This window comes from Erithacus rubecula (assembly GCF_903797595.1).
Source record: "Erithacus rubecula genome assembly, chromosome: 12".
Classification (NCBI taxonomy): Eukaryota; Metazoa; Chordata; class Aves; order Passeriformes; family Muscicapidae; genus Erithacus; species Erithacus rubecula.
Window position 1 is genome coordinate 2,183,829 of NC_136664.1, and position 19,629 is coordinate 2,203,457.

The window sequence follows — 19,629 nt, forward strand, 5'->3', positions numbered from 1 at the left end:
CCCTTCCTCCGCGCCGCCGGCGGGACCCAAACTTTCGCACCGAACTTTTATCCCGGGTTTATTTTTGTTGCTGTTCGTGGGTATTTTGTTGTCGTTGGGAGCTTTTTTTGTTGTTGTTGTCGTTGCTGTTGCTGTTGTTGCCGTTGCTTTATTTTAATTTTTTTTTCTTTCCTTTCTCGCTGCCTTCCCCCGGCGGGAGGAGGCGGGCGGAGGGGTGGGGGGGGAGCGCTCCGCAAACCCGCCCCCCGAGCCTGCGTGTCCGGCGGAGCCGCGGGATGAGCCGGGGGCGGCGATGAGCGCGGCGGGGGCCGGGGGCGGCGGCGGGGCCGGGGGCAGCGGCGGCGCCGCTCTCCCGCAAGCAGCGGCTGATGGCCGCGCTGGCGGCCGGCGAGGCGGCGGGAGCGGGAGCGGGGGGCGGCCCCGGGGCAGCGCAACCCCCGGCGCCCCCGCTCTGCTGCTTCATCTGCGGCGGCGGCATCAGCCGCGGCAAAGAGCTCAAGCTTCAAGTGCGACCCCCCCGCGACCACCGGCCCTTCTTCCCCTTCCTGCAGCACCAGGAGCCGGCGCCCGGCGCCCGCGCCGTCTCGGCGGAGGGCTGCGCCCTGGTCTGCGCTGTCTGCCGCTGCTTCCTGGGCGAGCAGTGGGACTCCTTCGAGCGCAGCCGCACGCCGGTGGAGAAGCGCATGTACTGGCTCAAGCGGCCCCATCAGTGCGAGGCGGCGGCGGCGGCGGCGGCGGGGGGAGCCGGGCTGCGGCGGGGCACCACGGGCTGGGACCCCGCCGCGCCGCCGCGCCGCGCCGCCGGCCACCCGGAGGAGGAGGAGGAGGAGGAAGAGGAGGAGGAGGAGGAAGGGCCGGCAGCCGGCTCCGAGCTCTCCGAGCTCTCCGAGGCCGAGCCCCTCTCGGAGCCCGAGGGGGCGGGCGGCGCGGCGCGGGCCCCCCCGGCGGCGGGCAGCGAGCGGGGGCCCCCCTGCTGCTCCTCGGACAGCGAGATTAACATCACCAGCGAGGAGGAGGAGGAGGAGGAGGAAGGCAGCGAGCGGCCCGCTTGGGCACCGGGCACCGCCTGCTACATCTGCGGCAGCCCTTTGGCACCCGGCGCCCAGCACCGCGTCCACGTGCAGAAGCAGGAGAAGAGCTCGCCGGGACCTTTCTTCCCGTTCCTGTGGCTGCACAGCCCCCCGCCGGGCGCCCAGCCGCTGTCCCCCACCGGCAGCACCCTGGTGTGCCCCTGCTGCTTCGCCTCCCTGATGCAGCAGTGGCAGAGCTTCGAGCTGGCCAACGTGCCCGTGCTGCAGCGGCTCTACGTGGTGCCCCTGAGCGCCGGGGCCATGCCCAGCAAGGGCCGCCGCGGGGTGAAGGAGGACGGCACGGGCATCCCGCCGGTGCCCGAGGCTTGCTACCTCTGCGGGGAGGAGTGCGGCAAGGAGGCGAGGCCGGTGGCGGCCAAAATCACCAACGGCAACGCGAAGAGCACCATGCACTTCCCCTTCCTCAGCCTCCTGCCCTGCCCGCCCGGCGCCAAGGGGCTGAACAAGCACTGGGAGGTCAGCAGCTGCCGCAAGTGCTTCGGGGTGCTGCAGGACCTGTGGGCCATGTACAGGGCCTGTCACAACGAGGAGCTCATCTCCTCCGTGCAGAGTTTCCTGGGGAGGTACCATCAGGTGTTCTCCGCTGGTGACCTCGCCGGCCACCCCGCTGTCATCAAACCCGGTCCCACCTCTGTCTGCTACATCTGCGGGGCCGAGCTGGGAGCTGGCAAAGAGTTCCAGCTCAACGTCAACCCTCCAGGGCGATTTGGGGAGAAGGAGCCCTTTTTCCCCTTCTTGACGGTCTACCCGCCCGCCCCGCGGGCCAGACCGGCCGATTCCACCGGGCTGGTGGCCACCTGCATCCTGTGCTACCACGACCTGCTGGGACAGTGGCTGCAGCACGAGGGCAGGAACTCGCACCACCCCAGCAGCGCCTGGTCCCGGCAGTACAAAGTGGAGACCTTCGTCTGCTTCTTCTGCCGGCAGGAGAAGAAGCGATGCCTTGGATTAAGAGCGGTTCAAGTGGCCAGGCTCCCCGTCTTCCTCTACACGCTGCGCGTTGCCAACAGCCTGCTGGTGGACGATGGCAAGCAGCTGACCATCGGCGCCTGTGCCGAGTGCGGGGCCGTGGTGCTGGCTGGCAAGAGCGTGACCCCGCCAGAGCTGCTGGCAGTGGCACCCCCGTCTCTCCTCCCCAAGGTAAGGCAGACCCCATCCCTCCTTTCCCGGCGCTTCCCACCTCTGGAATCCAGCAGGAGTTGGAGTGGTGACGTGTAGATGGATGCTCTTCTTTAGGGTCTGGCTCCTGGGGGTGAATGCTAATGGATGGGGTGCCTTTAGCAATAAACTTTTGGAGCTTTCAAGCTGCGAAGGAACGGATAAAAATCCTTCCAGGAGGTGGGAAGAGCCAAGACCTGTCCCGTTCCAGAAGTGTCTGTGCTGTTGGCAGCTCTGCATGAGGGAGGTGGGAGCCAGGACAGAGGAAATCCCAATCCTGTCCAACTTGCCATCAAGGGTGCTCAGAGGTGCCAGATGGGTGGGAGAGCTGCCTGGCCTGCCCTCCATGGGAGCATCCTTGGGAAGCTGGAAGGAACTCATGGGCTCTGTAGAAAACTTCCCAACTTATCCCCAGTTTTACAAGGTGCCTTAATGAAGGCATTTCCCTTGGAGAAGCCTCAGTTCTTCCCACAGCTGTGGGGTGAGCACAGGGCTGGGTGCCCACCCAGCTGCTCTGGTTATCCTGCAGTGAGGGTTCCCCAAAAGTCCTGCAGCCCTGAAGGGTGTCATGGGTGTCATCGCCCAGGTGCTGCCAGATTCCCCAGTTGTTCTTTTCTGTGGCTCTCCCCGGGGTTACACAGGTTGCTTTGGGGGCATCACCTCAAAAGCACATGGCAGAGCAAAAGTTTATTCCTCCCAAGCTTGTCTTTCTTGTGGGATGAGGAAATAACATCTTTTACCCCCAGATTTCCAGCTTGTGGGAGCTCTCCAGAGCCAGCACTCTGTATCACCAAACCAGGCCCCAGGCTGGGCTCTGTCAAATGCCACCATCCCAAATCCCTGAGGTCATTTCAAAGCTTTTCAGATCCATCCACAGCCAGAACCCTGCAGCTCTCTGAGGCACTGGCATTTTCTTTAGAAATGTAAACCAGTCCTTCCAAGACAGCGCTCCTTTTCTCTCCCATCTCTGTCTCTTGGCTGCTCACAAATATGATTTCCACTCAGCTCTGCTGCCTCCTGAGCTGGGGGGGACACTGCTTGGAAAGCCACCAGGCAGGAGCTGCATTCACCTGGAGGGTGCCAGGATGGCACAGGAGGTTGGGTTGGCACCAGAATCCTCTGGAAGCTGTTACTTTTGGGGGGTTTCCCCAGGGTCTGTCAGCCTGAGCTGGATGGTGCTGACATAATTTTGGGTGATTTTTGGATTCAGGTGGTTTTTCTTCATGGTTTCTGTGTGGGTCATGGGTCTGGTGGCATTTGCAGAGTGCTGGTGGCCGTGGAGGACTCAGGAGTCAGGTGAGTCTGGTGCTGACCCAGGGGTGATGCTGGAGTGCCCAGGTGGGTGCAGCTGGTGACAGGAGCATCATCTGCATGTCCCCAGCTGTTTATTCAGGCCTCTGCCCCTTTGGTGTCCCCAGGCCACCTCATGGGGACATTTTGGACAGCAATTCTGTTCCAGCATGGATGGGTGCTCTGGGTGCTTCCCTTGGGGTTCCTTAGTGACCCCCTCACATCCCAACATTTTTCAGGCATGCCAGTCCTCGTCCCCACTGGCCCCAATCCTCAATTCCCACGAGGACACTGAGTTGTGTCCCAGGGAAAGGACACTATTGAGCTCCTCCTCTTGTTCCTGGGTTTGCTAATGAGCAAATTAAGGGGCTGCTGCCAGGGGCTGAGTGGCAGGAGGCACAGCAGAGCAGTGGGGACATCGTGGCCGGGCTCTGCCGTGTCCTGTGGGGACTCTGGCTGGCCAGAAGGTGCTGGCACATTTTCCCTCCCTGTCTCCACATGCTTTCCAGCAGGCTGAGACCTCACAGATGTCAAGGTTATTTAAAACACGGCTTAATGCTTGGGTAGGGCACTTGGTTAATTTAGCTGTACCCTTGTTCAGCCACTCCTGCTGCTCAAACTCACCCCAGATGAGCCTTTCACTCTTGTGTGACACCCAGGTCCCTGTTCCAATGGGACCAGGCTGGAAGGAATGAGCCTGAGCAGTTAAAATCATCTCCCCAACTATCTTCCAGCTCTGCAACTTCATTTTTGGGCTGCACTTGCATTTTCACACCCATTGCACACAGCTGTGGTTTGCTGCTGTCCTGCCTGTGTGCAGTTGACACAAATGGCTCAAAGCCTGAGGTCAATGCCCCAAAAGCCACCAGACACCCCCACATCTCCCTGTTTTAGCAGGGCAGCAAGAGCAGGATGGGGCTCTCTGTGGCAGTGTGGAGGTGCTGATGAGGGACCCCCACATCTGAGCCACTGATATTTTTGGATGAGTGGTGCCTGTGCTGCTGGTTTGGTGGTGGGGAGCAGTGGAACAAGTGATGCTCTGTGGAGTGTGGTGGTGCCTGAAGATCTCCCTGCTGCAGGAGGATCTCCTGGAGGTGTGCTCTGCAGAACCCTGCTGTGGTTGGCACGTGTGGGGTGGGTTTGGGTTCTCCCTTCCATGAAAAAGTGGCAGTGTTGGGTGTAGAAAGAGCATCTGGCTTGGGCTGCCTTTGGTTTGTCACCCTTGGTCTCCAGATGTGCACTGTGAAAATGGATTTTCTTTCCAGCTGTGTCCCTTACAAGGGGAAGCTGTGTAGATGAATGCACTTTTTGGTGAGTTTGGGATATCCAGGTGGGATATCTCCTCCTGCTGATCTGGATAAATGCCTGTGCATCCCATTGGGATGTGCATCCATCCCAGGAGGAGCCAGTTCCTTGAGCAGCTGCTGTTGGGAGCAATGGCTTTGAATAAACAACAAAATGCCCAGATTTGGTTGCTTCCCTGAGGTGACAGTGACCTGTTCCTGGCTGGCTGTGCCTTCTCAAGTCACCTCCAGGCTCTCCAGCTCTCTCCACAGGGGTGAAGTGATGCATTCCCAGCTCAAGGGCTGCTTGTCTGGAGTTCTCATTGTCGTGTGTTCAGCACAGCTTCCCCTGTCCTCCAGCCCTTCCCATCTTCACCTCCCACTGCTCTCTCTGCACTTCTGTATCTGTAAAAGTGACTCCTCTTGAGGTTTTCTGGTTTTTTTTGCCTTTAAATATAACTTTTTGGAAATACCTCCAGGTGTCTGGAAAGCTCTCAAATCCTACCAATAACTTGAGCACAGCTTTTGAGGAGAACCAAGGGATCAGGCCCAGCCCATGTGAGTTCATGAGTGGCAGGTCACTGATGTCCTGTGACAAGGTGACTCACTCAGTGGATGAGGGAAGGTTTTGGATGTTGTCAGTGTGGACTTCAGTAAAGGCTGTGGCAGCATTTCCCACATCATTTCCCTGGAGAAACTGGCTGCTCAAGGATGAATTACTGTTCCTTGGGTAAAAAATCTGGGTCTGGAGAGTGGCAGTGAGTGGGGACACATCCAGGTGGTGGCTGGTCACCAGTGGTGTCCCCAGGGCTCAGCAGGGCTGGGGCACCAAGAGAGGCTGAGGGAGCTGGGAAAGGGGCTCAGCCTGGAGAAAAGGAGGCTCAGGGGGAATTTCTGGTTCTGCACAACTCCCTGAGAGGAGGGGACAGCCCCAGGTCAGGCTCTGCTCAGGGAACAGGGACAGGAGCAGAGGGAATGGCCTCAGGCTGGGCAGGGGAGGCTTGGGTTGGACTTTAAGGAAAATTTCTCCACTGAAAGGATCATCAAGCTCTGGCACAGCTGTGGAGTCACCATTCCTGGAGGGATTTAAAAGGTGTGACCCTTGGGGACATGGTCACTGGTGGCCTTGGCAGTGCTGGGGGAACGGTTGTGCTTGATGATCTGGGAGGGCTTTTCCAACCTAAACAAATCTGTGGCTCTGTGCTGAGTTTCTGGAGGTGCTGTGGAGGTGCTGGCACGGTGCTCCTCGGGAGCAGCTGGATTTCTCTGCCTCTCCCAGCCCTGTCCTCTGTTCCTGGGAATCACGTGGTGTTTTCCATGCCCCATTCCCACTTTCCAGAGCACACCTGGGGCTGGTGGCGTGGGGCTGTGCCTGACAGGGCACAGTCAGGCCCCAGGGGCTGAGTTCACTGTATTTACTAATTGCCAGCAGTGCTGTTGGCTCAGCTGGAGATTTGGCCCCTTCTGCAGGTTCCCAGCTCCAAAGGTCATGGCTGCATTTCCAAATCACTGCGTCGAGCTGACAGCTGTTGGTGGGCACTTTCCTTTTGGCTTTCCAAAAGGGTTTTGGGCAAAAATCAAAGAGTTCTTGTGTTCTCCACTAAACCTTGTCCCACTGATGCTGAGAAGCAGCCAAAGCTCCTGGATGCCAGAAAAGCAAACCCAGAAGGCAGGGAGTGATGCCTGAGCCCTCCTCCTGCATTGCACCAGGCCAAATTATGGGATATTTGCGTGCACTGCAGCATGAGAATTAAGAGACCTGTGTAGGAAGAGACCCAGGACCTCTGCCTTTTTTGCATCTTGTATGGATTTTAACCTTCTGGCCACTGGCAGTGTTTGGGGTGGTGGTGCTTTTTTGGCCAAGCTGATGGCACCTCTGTGTCCCCACCCCAGGCATCCTGTGTGGGCTCCAGGGGGGTGGCACAGGCTGCATTTGGCTTCTCCTCATCCCTTAAATAAGGAGCAGAGCTGGTTTTACTCACCTCAGTCTCTCAGGCTGGTTTTGGTGGATCTACCTGTGCTTGTGGCAGCTTTTGCCATCACAAATTCCAGCAGATTCAGAGCAAGATCAGGCCAATTTCAGCCAACTTCATTGGGATAAACCTGCTCAGTTTGCAGCATGTGAAGTTGTTTTTAGTGAGGCCTACGTTGCCTGTCAGCAAAGCAGCTGCTGCAGCCAGCCCCGACCCGGGCTGGCATTTTCGGGTGAGATCTCAATCCCAGCATGGAGGTGGCAATATAATCATGATATGACTTCATGTCTCGGGGCACGGCCTCCCTCGGGATCGTGTTCCCAGATGGCAAACAAAGAAAACAACACGGGGAAAATGTGCCCCAGGCTGTCTCCTGCCACCGAGGTCAGGGCTGCTTTGCTGTGTGGGAACTTGCACCTGGCTGTCCCTCCTCATCCTCACCCTCCACTTAGTGTCACAGTCACCCCCTGGGGTGGTGGCTTGTCCCCTTAGGGTTTCCAGCTGGGGGTGTTTGGCTGTGGGGAGCAGCACAGGGGTCTTTGCTCTGACCTTGCTGCACCAGCTGTCCGAAATTCCAGCGTCCCGCAGACCTCGTGCTGACTCCACGCCTCTCCAGCTGGCTGCTATATATTTATTTTTCACCTCCCTGCTCTCTGCTTTCTCCCTGCCTTTCCCAAAAGCAGCAGCACTGCAGGACTGGCAGCTCGAGCAGGCACCTGCCAAAAATGCTGGTCAGACCCTCAGCTGCACCCCTGAAATGTGGGAGCCCTGGGCAGAGGGGCTGGCTCCACTCTCACCCCGTGCAGTGAAAACACTTTTGCAACTGCTGGAGCATCCCCTGGAGTGGCAGCCAAGTCGGGAGATGGGGTGAAGGGACGGCTGGACAGTCTGGCTGCTGCAGCTGGACAGATGTTTTGTGCAGACACTTGGCCTCCCTCAGCCATCCGGGAAGCTCCGGCCAGGGGCAGCCTGGGATGCTCCTTGGCTGCTGCCCAGCCAGGAGGGACTTCCCTGCAGCAGCGTGGGTGCCTGCTTTTCCAAGTGCATCAGGAGTGGCTGGCTTTTCACCCTCTGAGGTACCAGCTGGGTCTTGGACTGACAGCTCTGTCACTGTCCTTGAGTGGCAAGTCTCCATCTCCTGAGGAGGTTTTGGGGACCCACCATATTTTGGGGCACAGCTGGTTTGCCTGTTTACACCTCTCTGGCTGCAGTAGGTGTCCTGGATCTGTTCCCATGCTGGTTTTTGGGGTGAGGAGGGCTCTGTTTTGCTCCTTATTAGCACCTTTGGCTCCTTTTTTGGAGACAGTCCTGTGCTTCTGAGCAGCATCTGGCTGGATGTTCCTCCCTGCAGCAAAAGGCCACATGATACCCTCCTGGGCTGGAAGGGATAGCATGGAAATGTCCCTCTGGTGTCTCAGGGGGACACTGCCCTAGGCTGGGTGCAAATCCAGGGGGACAGTGAGGCAGGAGCATCCCTGGGAGCTGGGGCAGGAGGTGGTGGCAGCCTCCCAGCCTGGATCCCCTCCCTGGCCCTGGGGGGGTGCTGGAGCCCTGCTGCCAGCCCAGGCTGCTGCGGGCAGGTCGTGGTTTGCTCCTGGTGCTGGGTGAGCAGCTGCCACAGCCTCTCCTTGGCACAGGCGAGCTGAGCCGTGCCATGGCTGGATAAACAGCCTGGTGCAGCTGCTCTGGCTGCTGTGTGACTCCTTTTCCATGCTGGATTTTCAGTAGCAGGGCAGGGGTGAAGGGGATGGCTCCAGGGTGGGTTTTTGGCAGGGCTGGGGGAAGGGTGGCGTTACCTGGTTGCGCTTTGCAGCCTGGTGTGGGTGTTGCACTGCTTCTCCCTCTTTAGTTTCCTTTTTTCCTGCCTCCTTCCACGTTAGCACAAGTGCTGCTGGGCTTTAGTAGCTCTCAGGAGACTGAAGTCATCTGTTTACCCACGGAGCTGGCGTGCTTGGAGCAGCAGCTGCCCTGGCTTTCCCTCTCCAGCCTGCCTGTGCTGAGCATGCTGTGTCCTGCACTGGGGCAGAGTGAGCCCTGTGCCTGCCCTGGGCTGCCTCACACCCCATCCCATCCCATCCCATCCCATCCCATCCCATCCCATCCCATCCCATCCCATCCCATCCCCTCCCATCCCATCCCATCCCCTCCCAGAATGGGGCTGGGGTGTCCCCTCTGTGGTGCTGCAGGTGTAGGAGCTCCCTCCATCCCTGCCTCTGTGTTTTGGTGGCACTGGTGCTGGATGGGCCATTCCTGGTGGCAGAGGATTTACCAAGGGTCATTCCAGACACACAAACTCAGGAAATCACTGTCTGCCCCAGTGCTGCCTCTTCCTGCCCTGGTATCCTGGCAGAGCCAGCTCCTGGCAGGGATGAGCAGCTGTTTTTTGGGGCTGGCTTTGACCAGAAATGCATGGGGAGGATCCTGGCACCCCCCATGAAGGATGTGAAGAGGGCAGGAGGGGTTGCAGAGTCTGGTTTGCTTTCTCCCAGTGAATTTTTGTCTTCCACTTTTGAGCTGAAAAAAGGCTGAGACCCAGCTGGGATGGGAGGGAAGGTTCTGATGGAGGAGGGATGATGGAGAGGGCAGCCAGGGGCATTTCCCCTCTTGGTTTGGGATGGACAGCTGCCTTCCCTGGCCAAAGGGCAGGAGCCTGGACTGCTCCCAGGCTCCCACCCCTCTGACTCCCTGCAGGCTGTGTCCTGGCATGCTGTCACCCACTGTGTCCCCAGCACCTGCTGTTTTGGGGCTGGGGATTCCTATTGTGGGTGCCCATCCCTGCAGGGGGAGTTTTCCCAGATGACCCTCCAAAATGGTTTTAGTTGCCCTCCCCTGTTTACCCCTCCTTGGAAATGAGGAGTGCATCATCTGATGGATCTGAGGGGCCACCAGCAGCCACCTCTGTCCCTGGGGACACCGGAGAGGGACCTTGGAGCTGGGGACATTTTGGTGACAGCCAGGACATTGGGTTCTCACTCAGCGTTTTACAGCCATAGTGGGACAGACAGACTTAGGAGGGAGGGACACACAGACAGCTGAGAGTGTGGGACACACAGACAGCTGAGAGTGTGGGACACACAGCAAATTGCCACCATCACCTTGCAGCTGCTTCCAGCATGTTTGTGGAAAGGGGCTGACTTCAGTCAGCCATGAAGCTTTACACTGAGTGATGATCAAGTGCTGATGATTCCAGTTATTATCCTGGCCAGGAATAAGTATATATATATATATATATATGTACACAAAATATATATGGGTGGATGTCTCCTGCCCCCCTCCTTATCCTCATTCTGCTCTCCCCATCACTCCCCCCAGCTCTGGGAGCAGACAGCAGGAGTTACCCCGGAGTGAAAACACTACAAACACAAAACCCTGCAGGTGCCAAGGTCAGCCTGGTGTGGGGACAGGGCTGGGTTGTCACTGCTCTTGGTGTGGGGGGCTCCCTGGGGCTGGGGGCTGTGGGGGGAGGCAGCTCTGCTGCCTGCAGACACACTCCAGATGCTCCGGCTGCGGCGTCTCTGGAGGGGGAGATGAATTCGCTCCTGCCGTCTTCTGTTTTCAGTCCAGAACATCTGCACAGTAACTGGGAAATCTGGGCTTTCTCCTGCTTCTCAGCCAGGTCCTGTCAGCTCTTTCCTCTTCCAAAAAGGAGGTTTGGTGTTTTTTTTTTTCCCTCCCCTTCCCGCTATTGCTTGTGCTGTGTAACCTGCTCCCTGCTGTGCATCCTGTCAGGGTTCTGCTTGGATTTTACTCCATAAGGAGCACTTGGAGGGACTCCCCATCTCAGCCACTGCCTGAGCTCAGAGATGTGGATCCCCAGGAGCAGATTTTCCTCTGGGGCTGTTCCCTTGTGGCACTGGCATCACTCAAGCTGCTGTATCACTCATTCCAGTTTTTTTTCCCTCGCTGATCTCCCTGTTCTCATGCTGATCTTGCTGATCCTGCAGCCTGGGGTGCTGCACACTGTGTGCTTGGGGCTGGACAACCCCTCCCTAAAGCTGGCACTGGGAAGCATTTGAGGCTGCAGCAGGGTGGGGGCCACCCTGCTCCCTGTTCTTTCCAGCAGTGAGTGGCTTGGCCAGGCTGGCCCTGGGCTGGCCAGGACAGCTCTTGGCTTGGCAGTGTCCCACATGGGTGAGGTTTGTTCTCTAGCTGCTGGCTTGGCCTCCTGGCAGGGCTCTGCTGGGTGCTGGGCACCTCCTTTTCCTTGCTGCTGCTTCCACCCTGCCATGGGGACCCTCAGGAAGTGTCTCCCCAGTAGCTGAAGCCCTGGAGGAGGAATAAATCCTGCTGTGATGTCCTTCCTCCCTTTCCCATGTGCTCTCACCCTGACCTTCCCCACTGGAGCTGCTGGGGTCCAGTGAGCCCGAATCCCCTGCTCCTTCTCCCTCATTCACAACCGTTTCCTCCCTCTCTGCTCATCTCCTAGTCCTCTGCTGTGTTTTCCCCACCCCTTGCTGCCCTAGTTCTGGCTGTGCTGGCCCTGTGCCCGGTGCCCTCTGCTCCGAGCGGAAGGAAGGGCTCGGGGCGAGGATGGCAAAGTTGGGGTGATGCCAGCAGGGGTTTGTCTTTGGCAGGGACAAGGGACTGACCCCTCAGAGGGGCTTTGGGGACATGCATGTCATGGGTGCTGTTCCCCCAGACGAGCAGGGACACAAAGAGACAGTGGAGGAGGGAGATGCCACATCTCTTTTCGCACTTTGGGGACCTTGGGACAAAGTGCAAGTGGTGGTGACCCCCCTTGGGTTCCCTGCTCCCAGAGGAGGAGGGGGAACCCTCAGGATGAGATGATTTTGGATGACTTTGGGGCCAGCAGGCTGCCTGAGGGGGGTGGCTGGGCAAGCTGGCTGTGAGCTTGGCACCCTCAGGCACCTGGGGGTGACGTGTGCCGGGTGTCCCCATCCTGGGGACAGCCACACAGCTGCTATTTGTGGCCAGCCCCAGTCACCACTGCCGGGGCCAGCAGCTGCTGCCCTTTCCCTTCCCATTCCCTCAGACCCGTGGGATGAATGGATGGAGACAGGATGAGGAATCCCCCCAGCGTGGGCAGACACGGAGCAGCTCCATCCCTCTTGGGATCTTCCCTGCAGCCCCATTTCCCTCCCGTTTAAACCCAGGACGCGTCTCTCAGTTTGGTGGGCGGCTGTAAAAATAGCAGGGCTGGGTTTGAGTCAGGAGGGTGGCGGGGCAGGGCCGGGAGGGGGCCGGGGTGCAGGGGGAGGTCCGGTTTCTCCCTTTCCTGGAGGAATTAGGGAGGCCACATGCTGCCAGGAGTGTTTGGCTGGTAGAGGCAAGCGGAGGCTCCGAGGAGGCGAGCAGGCGTCCGCACAGATGGAAATTTGATCACCCACGGCTCAACAGATTGTTTGATTTATTTTAAAATCAAGCAGATGGCTGCAACAGGAGTTTGTTTAAGTTCAGCTCCGAGCTGGGCCAACGGCCAGGATACTCGGGGGTAGGCGTGCCAAAAAATGTTCAATGACTTTGGTCATCACCCACCTCTCCTCCTCCTCCTCCCCTTGCCTCGCTCCAGCGCACACACCCGCTCCCCCTCTTATCGCATCCTCGCCTTCATCTCTTGGCTCCCGCAGCTCGCTTTGTCTCTCCCGGCGGGCGCAGCCTTGCCCTCCACACTTTTCCTCCCCTTCCCGAGGGTTTAACTCTTCCCCAGCCATCCCCTCGCCCTGGTTTGTGCTGGAGGGGTGCAGTGGGGGTGTCACCAGGACCCCCATTCCTGGCCTCTCTCCTGGTGTCTGTGTTCTCTGGGATGAATCTGGGGGGAATGGAGAGCTGTGGGACCTGGCTGGATGCCCACAGGGATACCCTGACCCATATCCTGGCTTTGCCTCCATGGTGGGGAGGGGGTGGATGGATGCTGATGTCCCCCTACCCTGCCCCAAATTGGTGGCAGCCTGGTTCAGTTGTGGTCCCAGCAGTGTGGGACCCCCATCCTGGGCTGTGAGGGGTAACCTGGGCATGGAGCAGAGCCCCTACTGCAGCCCCTGGTGGCTCTGGATGTGTTCCTGGCCTTGCTGCCATATGGCCAGCAGGGAAGGGGCTGGAGGAGCCAGTGGGAAGCAGCTTGGGATGTGCTAAACTGCTGTAAATGGGATGGGGCCTGCTGTGCTCAGGGCTTTAAATCACCCAGTGCCACCAGGCTGGCACTGGCAGGGGGTCTGACCACCCTGGAGTGGCACAGGGTCCCCGGCACATGTGGCCATGTCCCTTCAGCCTGCCAAGGGGCAGCTGGGATGTTCTCTGTGGCAGGGACAAGGATCTGTTTGCATCTCCTGGGGTGAGTGGGTGGGATGCTCCAGGACCACCAGCCATCCTTGGTGGCCTTGGGATATCTCTGTGCCCCACAGCAGGTTCAGTGCAGCCTCTCCCTGAAGGTTTCCTGCCTGAGAATTGCCCATTCTCCCCTTTTTGGGAGCAGGACAGCTGTGCCATGAGGCTTCCCCCCAGCTCCCCTCTCCTCTCCATGGCAGGGCTGGGGGCTGTGGGTCCTGCTGGGAGCAGCATGTGGGGCTGGAAGGGGTTAAGGCAGGCAAAGGAAAACAAGAGTGCTGCAGGGCCTGGGTGGCTGACAAGCCAAACAACTGTTTTTGACTCACTGTTGCTGCCTTGCCAAGTGCAATTGCTTCCACATTCCCATCCCCTGGCTGGAGGGGCGCGGGGAGATGTTGGCTTTTTGCGGTCAGCAGGGGAAGGGGGATGCTGGGGGGAGCAGCAGTGGGAAGGGCTGGCTCTGCACTGCTTTTTCTCAGCTCTTCTCTCTTCAATTCCCCTGCCTGCTGAGGGGCAGGGGGTGATGCTGCCAGGGGTGTGATGGTGCCACTTGGGCCAGCTTCTGGTGGAGCATCTCTTCTGCCAGACTTAAAGGTGAGGGTAAAATGCACCCCCAGGGTGCCTGTCCTGCCTTTTTCTGCTGTTTCTCTGCAGGGAGGAACCTGAAAAGAGGCTCCTTCCCTGTCAGGGGGTGCTGGTGGGTGTTGGGGGCCAGCAGTGCCCATATCCCCCCTCCATCCCCTCAAGAGTGGAGCCCCACATCCTCAGTGTCCCTATTCCACCCTCCACGGGGATGGGGAGTGATCCCATTGCAGCCCTCAGAGATGGGGGGTCTCATGTGTGGCTGGGCCTCCCACCTTGCCTGGGTGGGGGCAAATCTGTCTGCAGGGTTTGGGGGACACACAAAACCCCAATAAAATCCCCAGGCCTCCGGGTGCTGGTGCTGTTGTGTTGGAAACAGGAAGAAATAATTCCCTGGAGAAGAGGCTGGGGAGTTACAGTGAAGATTTGAGCTACTCAGGGTCGCCGCTTTGTGGAGTTAATTATCTTCTGAGTTTTTTGGGTGTTTTTTTGAGTTGGTGATTTTTTTTTTTTTTTTTTTTTTTTCCTCCTTGGGATTATTTCTTGGCAAATGAGGCGTCGTTCTAAAGCACTGAGCTCTGCTCCCTCGGAACTCCTGGCTGCTAAGTGCTATGGAGGAGATCCTGGTCTTAAAAAAACAACACACTAAAAAAAAACCCAAAAACCCACCCTCAGAAAAAAAAAGCCCTGCTGCTTTTGCAGTGCAAATATTGGGTCTGGGATAACTCAGGAAGGTTCTGTGTTCCTGGAGCTGTTTCTTTGGGGAAGCTGGAGCACTGGGATGGACAGGGCAGGATGTGGAGATCCTTGGAGGGGACCTGGTCCCTGCAGGGTTGTGAGCTGTTTGGGGTCCCCCACAAAGTCCAGCCTGGACTGGGGGGGGCCTGGAGGGAATCCCCAGCATTTGGGAAGCTGTGAAGATGTGCTGTGAGCTGACCCTTGGGTGAGGAGGGGGTTTATGGGGCATCTTGTGTGGCAGCTGTTTCCCTGTTTGGAATGTTGTGGGGTTGGGACATCACTCCAGCATCACTTTTCTGTCACCCTCCAGCTCCTGGGGCTCTGCTGCTGCCTCCCCCCACTTTGGAGAGCCACTTCCCCCTCCTGACTGTGGGAAGGGTCTGTGCTGTGATGCAGAGGAGCTGGCCTGGATGCTGTCAGACAAATGGGATGCACACCTGGAGCTGCTCCTGCGGGATCTGACTCCTCTCGCTCCTGCTGCTGGTCCCTGTTTAATCTCAGCCTCGTTTGCTGAATCCCAGGGGAAGGAGGCAGCAGCAGAGCAAGGGCTGGTGGTGCTGGAGGTCGGGATGGAAATCCCTTCCCCTGTTCATGCTGCAGGAAGAGCTTTGCCCAGAATATCCCAATATCCACAAGGGATGTGGGAGAGCTGCTCACACTCTGCTGCAGCAGCTGTGAGGTTGCACCACTGGGACAGACCCACCATCCATCATCCCCCCATCTTTCAGGAGAGCTGCAGCCCAACTCTGCCCCTCTCCTGAGCTCCCACCACCCTGCAGGACCCATCCACACCACACTGTGTCACCGGGGCAAACCCCCAAAATCTGAGAGCAAACCAGAGGGCCCTCCCCACCAGTGACAGGGGATGCTCGTGTCCCTGTTGTGGGACACCTTGTCAGCCCCTAATCCCGACATGAGAAGGCAATTAGGGGCCGGGATGCCCTTCCTGGGGCGGCAGATGGGGCGCAGTGCAGCCGTGGGGCTGGGCTGGGGCTGGGGCCGCCTCTGCCTCCTAATGTGTTTGCAAATCCTCCCCAGCTGAGGGGATTAAAGCCGGCATCTGGCTCGCTTTAGAATATTAAAACAAAGGGAGTTGTAGGCGCCATGATCGGGGGCAGGCGAGGGAGGGAGCGGGGCCGGGGGGGGGGGTGCTGGGAAAGTCTGCAGGAATCCCCCCCTCTCCTGCCTTTCCACCTTTATTCCCCCAGGAATAAACCCCGCAGAGGGGCGAGGACAGCAGGGCACGGGCGGCAGCACCCGGGGAGCAGGGGGATGCTGGATGCTGGATGCCATGGGGGTGCTTTTTGGGGGGTGAGGGAGGTTTCTCTCTGCTTTTTTCCACCCCGTTGCGCTGTTCTGGAAGCGGCAAGAATTCAGGAAGCCGGCGTGCGGCGGGTGCCAAGTCAGGCTGTACCGCAGCCAAGCCCCTGCTTGTTTTCTCGTCTTGCTGGAGCCAGTAAGTGACCTTATTAGCTTAGGGGGCAGCTGCCTTATTAACACACATCTGGCGGCGAGGGGGCCGCATAGGACCGATATTGTCTCCCTGCCTGCTCCCAGCACGGCTGGGGGGGCTCCCCCCGTGTGTTCTCCCACCCCTCCCGGTAGCAGGGCTGGCATCCAGGCAGCCCCGCTCCCCCCCATCCCCCTGGGAGGGGGTTTATGCTGAGGGGGGGCAGGATTAGGCAGATGGAGTTTGGATTTGTTGGGGTTTAATAATTTAAGATTATAATCTGTGTGAGGTTGTAATCTGCAGGGGAGGGAGGGGTGTGGGGTCCCCCACTAGCGTGGGGCCTGTGCTGCTGGCATTCCCATGGATGCTGCCCCAGCACCAATCTTCCTTATGGGGTGGGCTCTGCTTTTTTGGGGCACAGCATCACCCTGCAGGATGGGATCACTCAGAGGGGCTGGACCACCCATGCAGCATCCTCACATCCCTGCCAGCAGCCGGGGTGGGCACTGGGATTTCCTTCTGGATCAGCGTTGGTGTTTCCTGCAGCCAGGAGAGCCTCTTCGGGGATTTTCCAGCACATTTGGCTCTTCAAGGGGCTGGGTTCCCAGGAGGATGGGAGCTGGGAGGCTCCTGCTGTGCCACCACAGGGAGCTGGGTGCTTTTTACTGGTGCTGCATCACCCCAGGCTCTGCTCAGGGCTATTCACCCACCATCCCATGAGTGACCAGCCCAGTGTCCACCCTCACCCAGAGCCCATTTGCCCTCCCTGGATCCAGGCAGAGCCAAGCTGGGAGCGCCCTGTGCCACATCCCTGCCCTGGCACAGCCGGGGGGCTGCAGGGCGCCCCCCCTCCCCTCCAGCACACAGGGATGCCCTTTGTCCTTCTTGGCGTGTGGGGGAACTCGGCAGCTCTTGGCTTCTCCCTTCTGTTTTGGAAATTCAAAACATTTGCAGGGCGGCCCACTCGCGCCCCGCCGCCACGGAGAGGCACTTGGCTGACTCCTCTGCTTTGCTTGGCCGTGCTGCCTCCCGCTCACGCTGGGGGGGAGGGGGTTTTCTCCTTTTCTCCACCTCCTCACCCCACTTTCTTCTTTTTTCTCCATTTTTTTCCTTTTTTTTATTTTTAATTTTTTTTTTATTTTATGCTGTAAGCTTGGGGAAGGGATTTTCTCCTTTTCTCTACCTCCTCACCCCTCTTTCTTCTTTTTCCTCCATTTTTTTTCCTATTTTTTTAATTTTTTTTTTTTTTTTTTTTTTTTATGCTGTAAGCTTGGGGAAGGGGTTTTCTCCTTTTCTCCACTCCTCACCCCTCTTTCTTCTTTTTTCCTCCATTTTTTTCCCTTTTTTTTTAATTTTTAAATTTATTTTTTTATTTTATGCTGTAAGCTTGGGGAAGGGATTTTCTCCTTTTCTCTACCTCCTCACCCCTCTTTCTTTTTTTTCCTCAATTTTTTTTCCTTTTTCTCCTTTTTTAAAATTTTTTTTAATTTTATGCTGTAAGGTTGGGATGGGGCTTTTTTCCTTTTCCCCACTTCCTCGCCCCTCTTTCTTTTTTTTTCTCCATTTTTTCCCTTCTTAAAAATGTTTTAATTTTTTTATTTTATGCTGTAATCTTGGGAAGGGAGTTTTCTCCTTTTCCCCGCCTCCTCACCCCTCTTTCTTTTTTTCTCCATTTTTTCTCCATTTTCTCCCTTTTTTAAAAAAAATTAATTTTATTATTTTATGCTGTAAGCTTGGGAAGGGGGTTTTCTCCTTTTCTCCACCTCCTCACCCCTCCTTCTTTTTTTTCCTCCTTTTTTTCCCTTTCTCTCCCCTTTTTAAAATTTTTTTAAAATTTATTTTATGCTGTAACCTTGGCGAGGGAGTTTTCTCCTTTTCTCCACCTCCTCACCCCTCTTTCCTTTTTTTTCTTCTTTTTGTTTTTTTATTTCTCTCCTTTTTTGTTTTTAATTTTTTAATTTTTTTTTTTAATTTAGGGCAGGGCAGGCGTGGTGCCCTTGCTCTCTGCTGGGAAGGGCGGCTGTGCCGGGTGGCCAGAGCAGCCCCACGCTGCTGCAGCACTAATGAGCTCTGCCTGAGCAGAAGGATTAATTAGCTGCTGGGAGGAGAAGGGGGGGCATCCTTCAGTGCCATCAGAGCCTGGCACTGGCAGCGTTTTTGGGATTCTCCAGGAGGGGATGTGGCTTTTCCTGGAGCAAATGCCATGAGCCAAATGGGGAGAGGGAATCCCACTGCCGCACTGGGAAGGTACAAGAGCTGCTGATCAATCACCCAGGCTCCTGCTCTCTATATTGTATTTTTTCCCAAAAAAAATCCCTTAGAAAAGGAGGTTCAGGGGGAATTTCTGGCTCTGCACAGCTCCCTGGCAGGAGGGGACAGCCCCAGGTCAGGCTCTGCTCCAGGGAACAGGGACAGGAGCAGAGGGAATGGCCTCAGACTGGGCAGAGGAGGCTTGGGTTGGATTTTAAGGAAAATTTCAGCAATTTTTATTGCTATTCCTGTGCTGTTGTCCCTATGGGAATGGGAACTGAGGGTGTGACATGGATGTGTTAAATATGTCCTGTAGAATCTAAAATGACACTACAGGGGACAAAGTGGCAGCTGTCTGTGAGCTATGTCCCAAGGGCTCAGGGATGCTCGGGATGCCCCTCCTGGAGTGGGGCCCCAAAGCTGGCTTGGGGCTTTTGGTGTCACATTTAGTGGGTTTTCGGAGGGGTGGCTGCATGCCTTGTCCTCCACCAGCCCCTGAGTGCCCCTCTCCTCTCTGGAGAAGGAGTCACAGGGCAGAGGTGACACCAGGAGGGCCCCGGGGAGACAAGCAGGGACGTGGTGTCGGGGCCGGGAAGGTCGCGGGGACGCGGAGCTTGAACTTGAATTAGATGGTAATTGCGACGTGCCTAATTACAGGGAAAGAGCAAATCACTCCGGTGCTTCATAAAGTGTCTGACACGGAATAACGAGGATAATTAGCAATCAGACGGGAAGCTGCTGCCTCCCCGGCCCCCCAAAGCCCTGGGGAACCCCCCTCCCCTCCGCAGAGCATCTGCCCCTGCCTGGGGTGGTTTGTCCCCCCAGAATGGGACATCTGCCCCCCAGTGCTCCCAGTTTGGGATATGGGTGTGAGGTGCAGCTGGTGGCCGTGTCCCCTGCCCAAGGGGGGGTCTGGTGGCTGTGCCAGTGTCCCTTTCCATGTGTGTGTGTCCAGGTGTCCGTCCCCGCGTGGATCCGTGTCCAGGTGTCCGTCCCCACCCCCGTGTCCAGCTGTGCAGCTGGTGCCTGCTGCCGGCCATGCATTAATGCTGCCTGACGCTAGAGCGCACCACAGGCATGTCGTGACATCCTCCCGGGGACACGGCTCCCAGCGGGGCCACCTGCCCGGGGCCACCCTGCCCTGACCCCGGAGGCCACCCCGCTGGGGACCCTGGCTGGCCTCGGTGGCCGCAGGGGGCGTGAATGGGTGTCAGGGATGGGAGTGATGGTGCCTAATTGCACTCGGAGGGAGTGGGACGCCAAAAAACCCCCCTGCCATCCCAGCCTGGAGGATGGACCGGGAGGAGGGCAGGGAGTGTCTGGCTCGCAATTAGCTGCAGCTTTTAATGATGCTGCAGTTGGTTTAGGGAATGTGTGTTCCCCCCCAGGGACACTGGGTTGTGCTGGGGAGCTGATCCTAAACCTCCTGTCCTCCCATCCCAGCACCCAGAGGCTGAGGAATATCCTCCCTCTGGGCATGAAGGGACCTCCCAACCCCAAAATTCCCCTGGTTGAGAGATGCCAGGCTG

General features: G+C 57.7%; 1 protein-coding gene across 4 annotated transcripts in view; it reads left to right on the forward strand.

The window, feature by feature from the left end:
• The first annotated feature begins 231 nt into the window (after positions 1-231).
• GSE1 (Gse1 coiled-coil protein) overlaps positions 232-19,629 on the forward strand; it is a 96,894-nt gene continuing 77,496 nt past the window's right edge. For 3 of the 4 annotated variants that reach the window (XM_079315953.1, XM_079315955.1, XM_079315954.1), the window contains exon 1: positions 233-2,231. In XM_079315953.1, coding sequence (XP_079172079.1) covers positions 369-2,231 — 1,863 coding nt within the window. In that variant the 5' untranslated portion in view covers positions 233-368. Of the gene's footprint in view, positions 2,232-19,629 lie in introns of all 4 variants that reach the window. The other variant, XM_079315956.1, reaches the window with a different exon arrangement.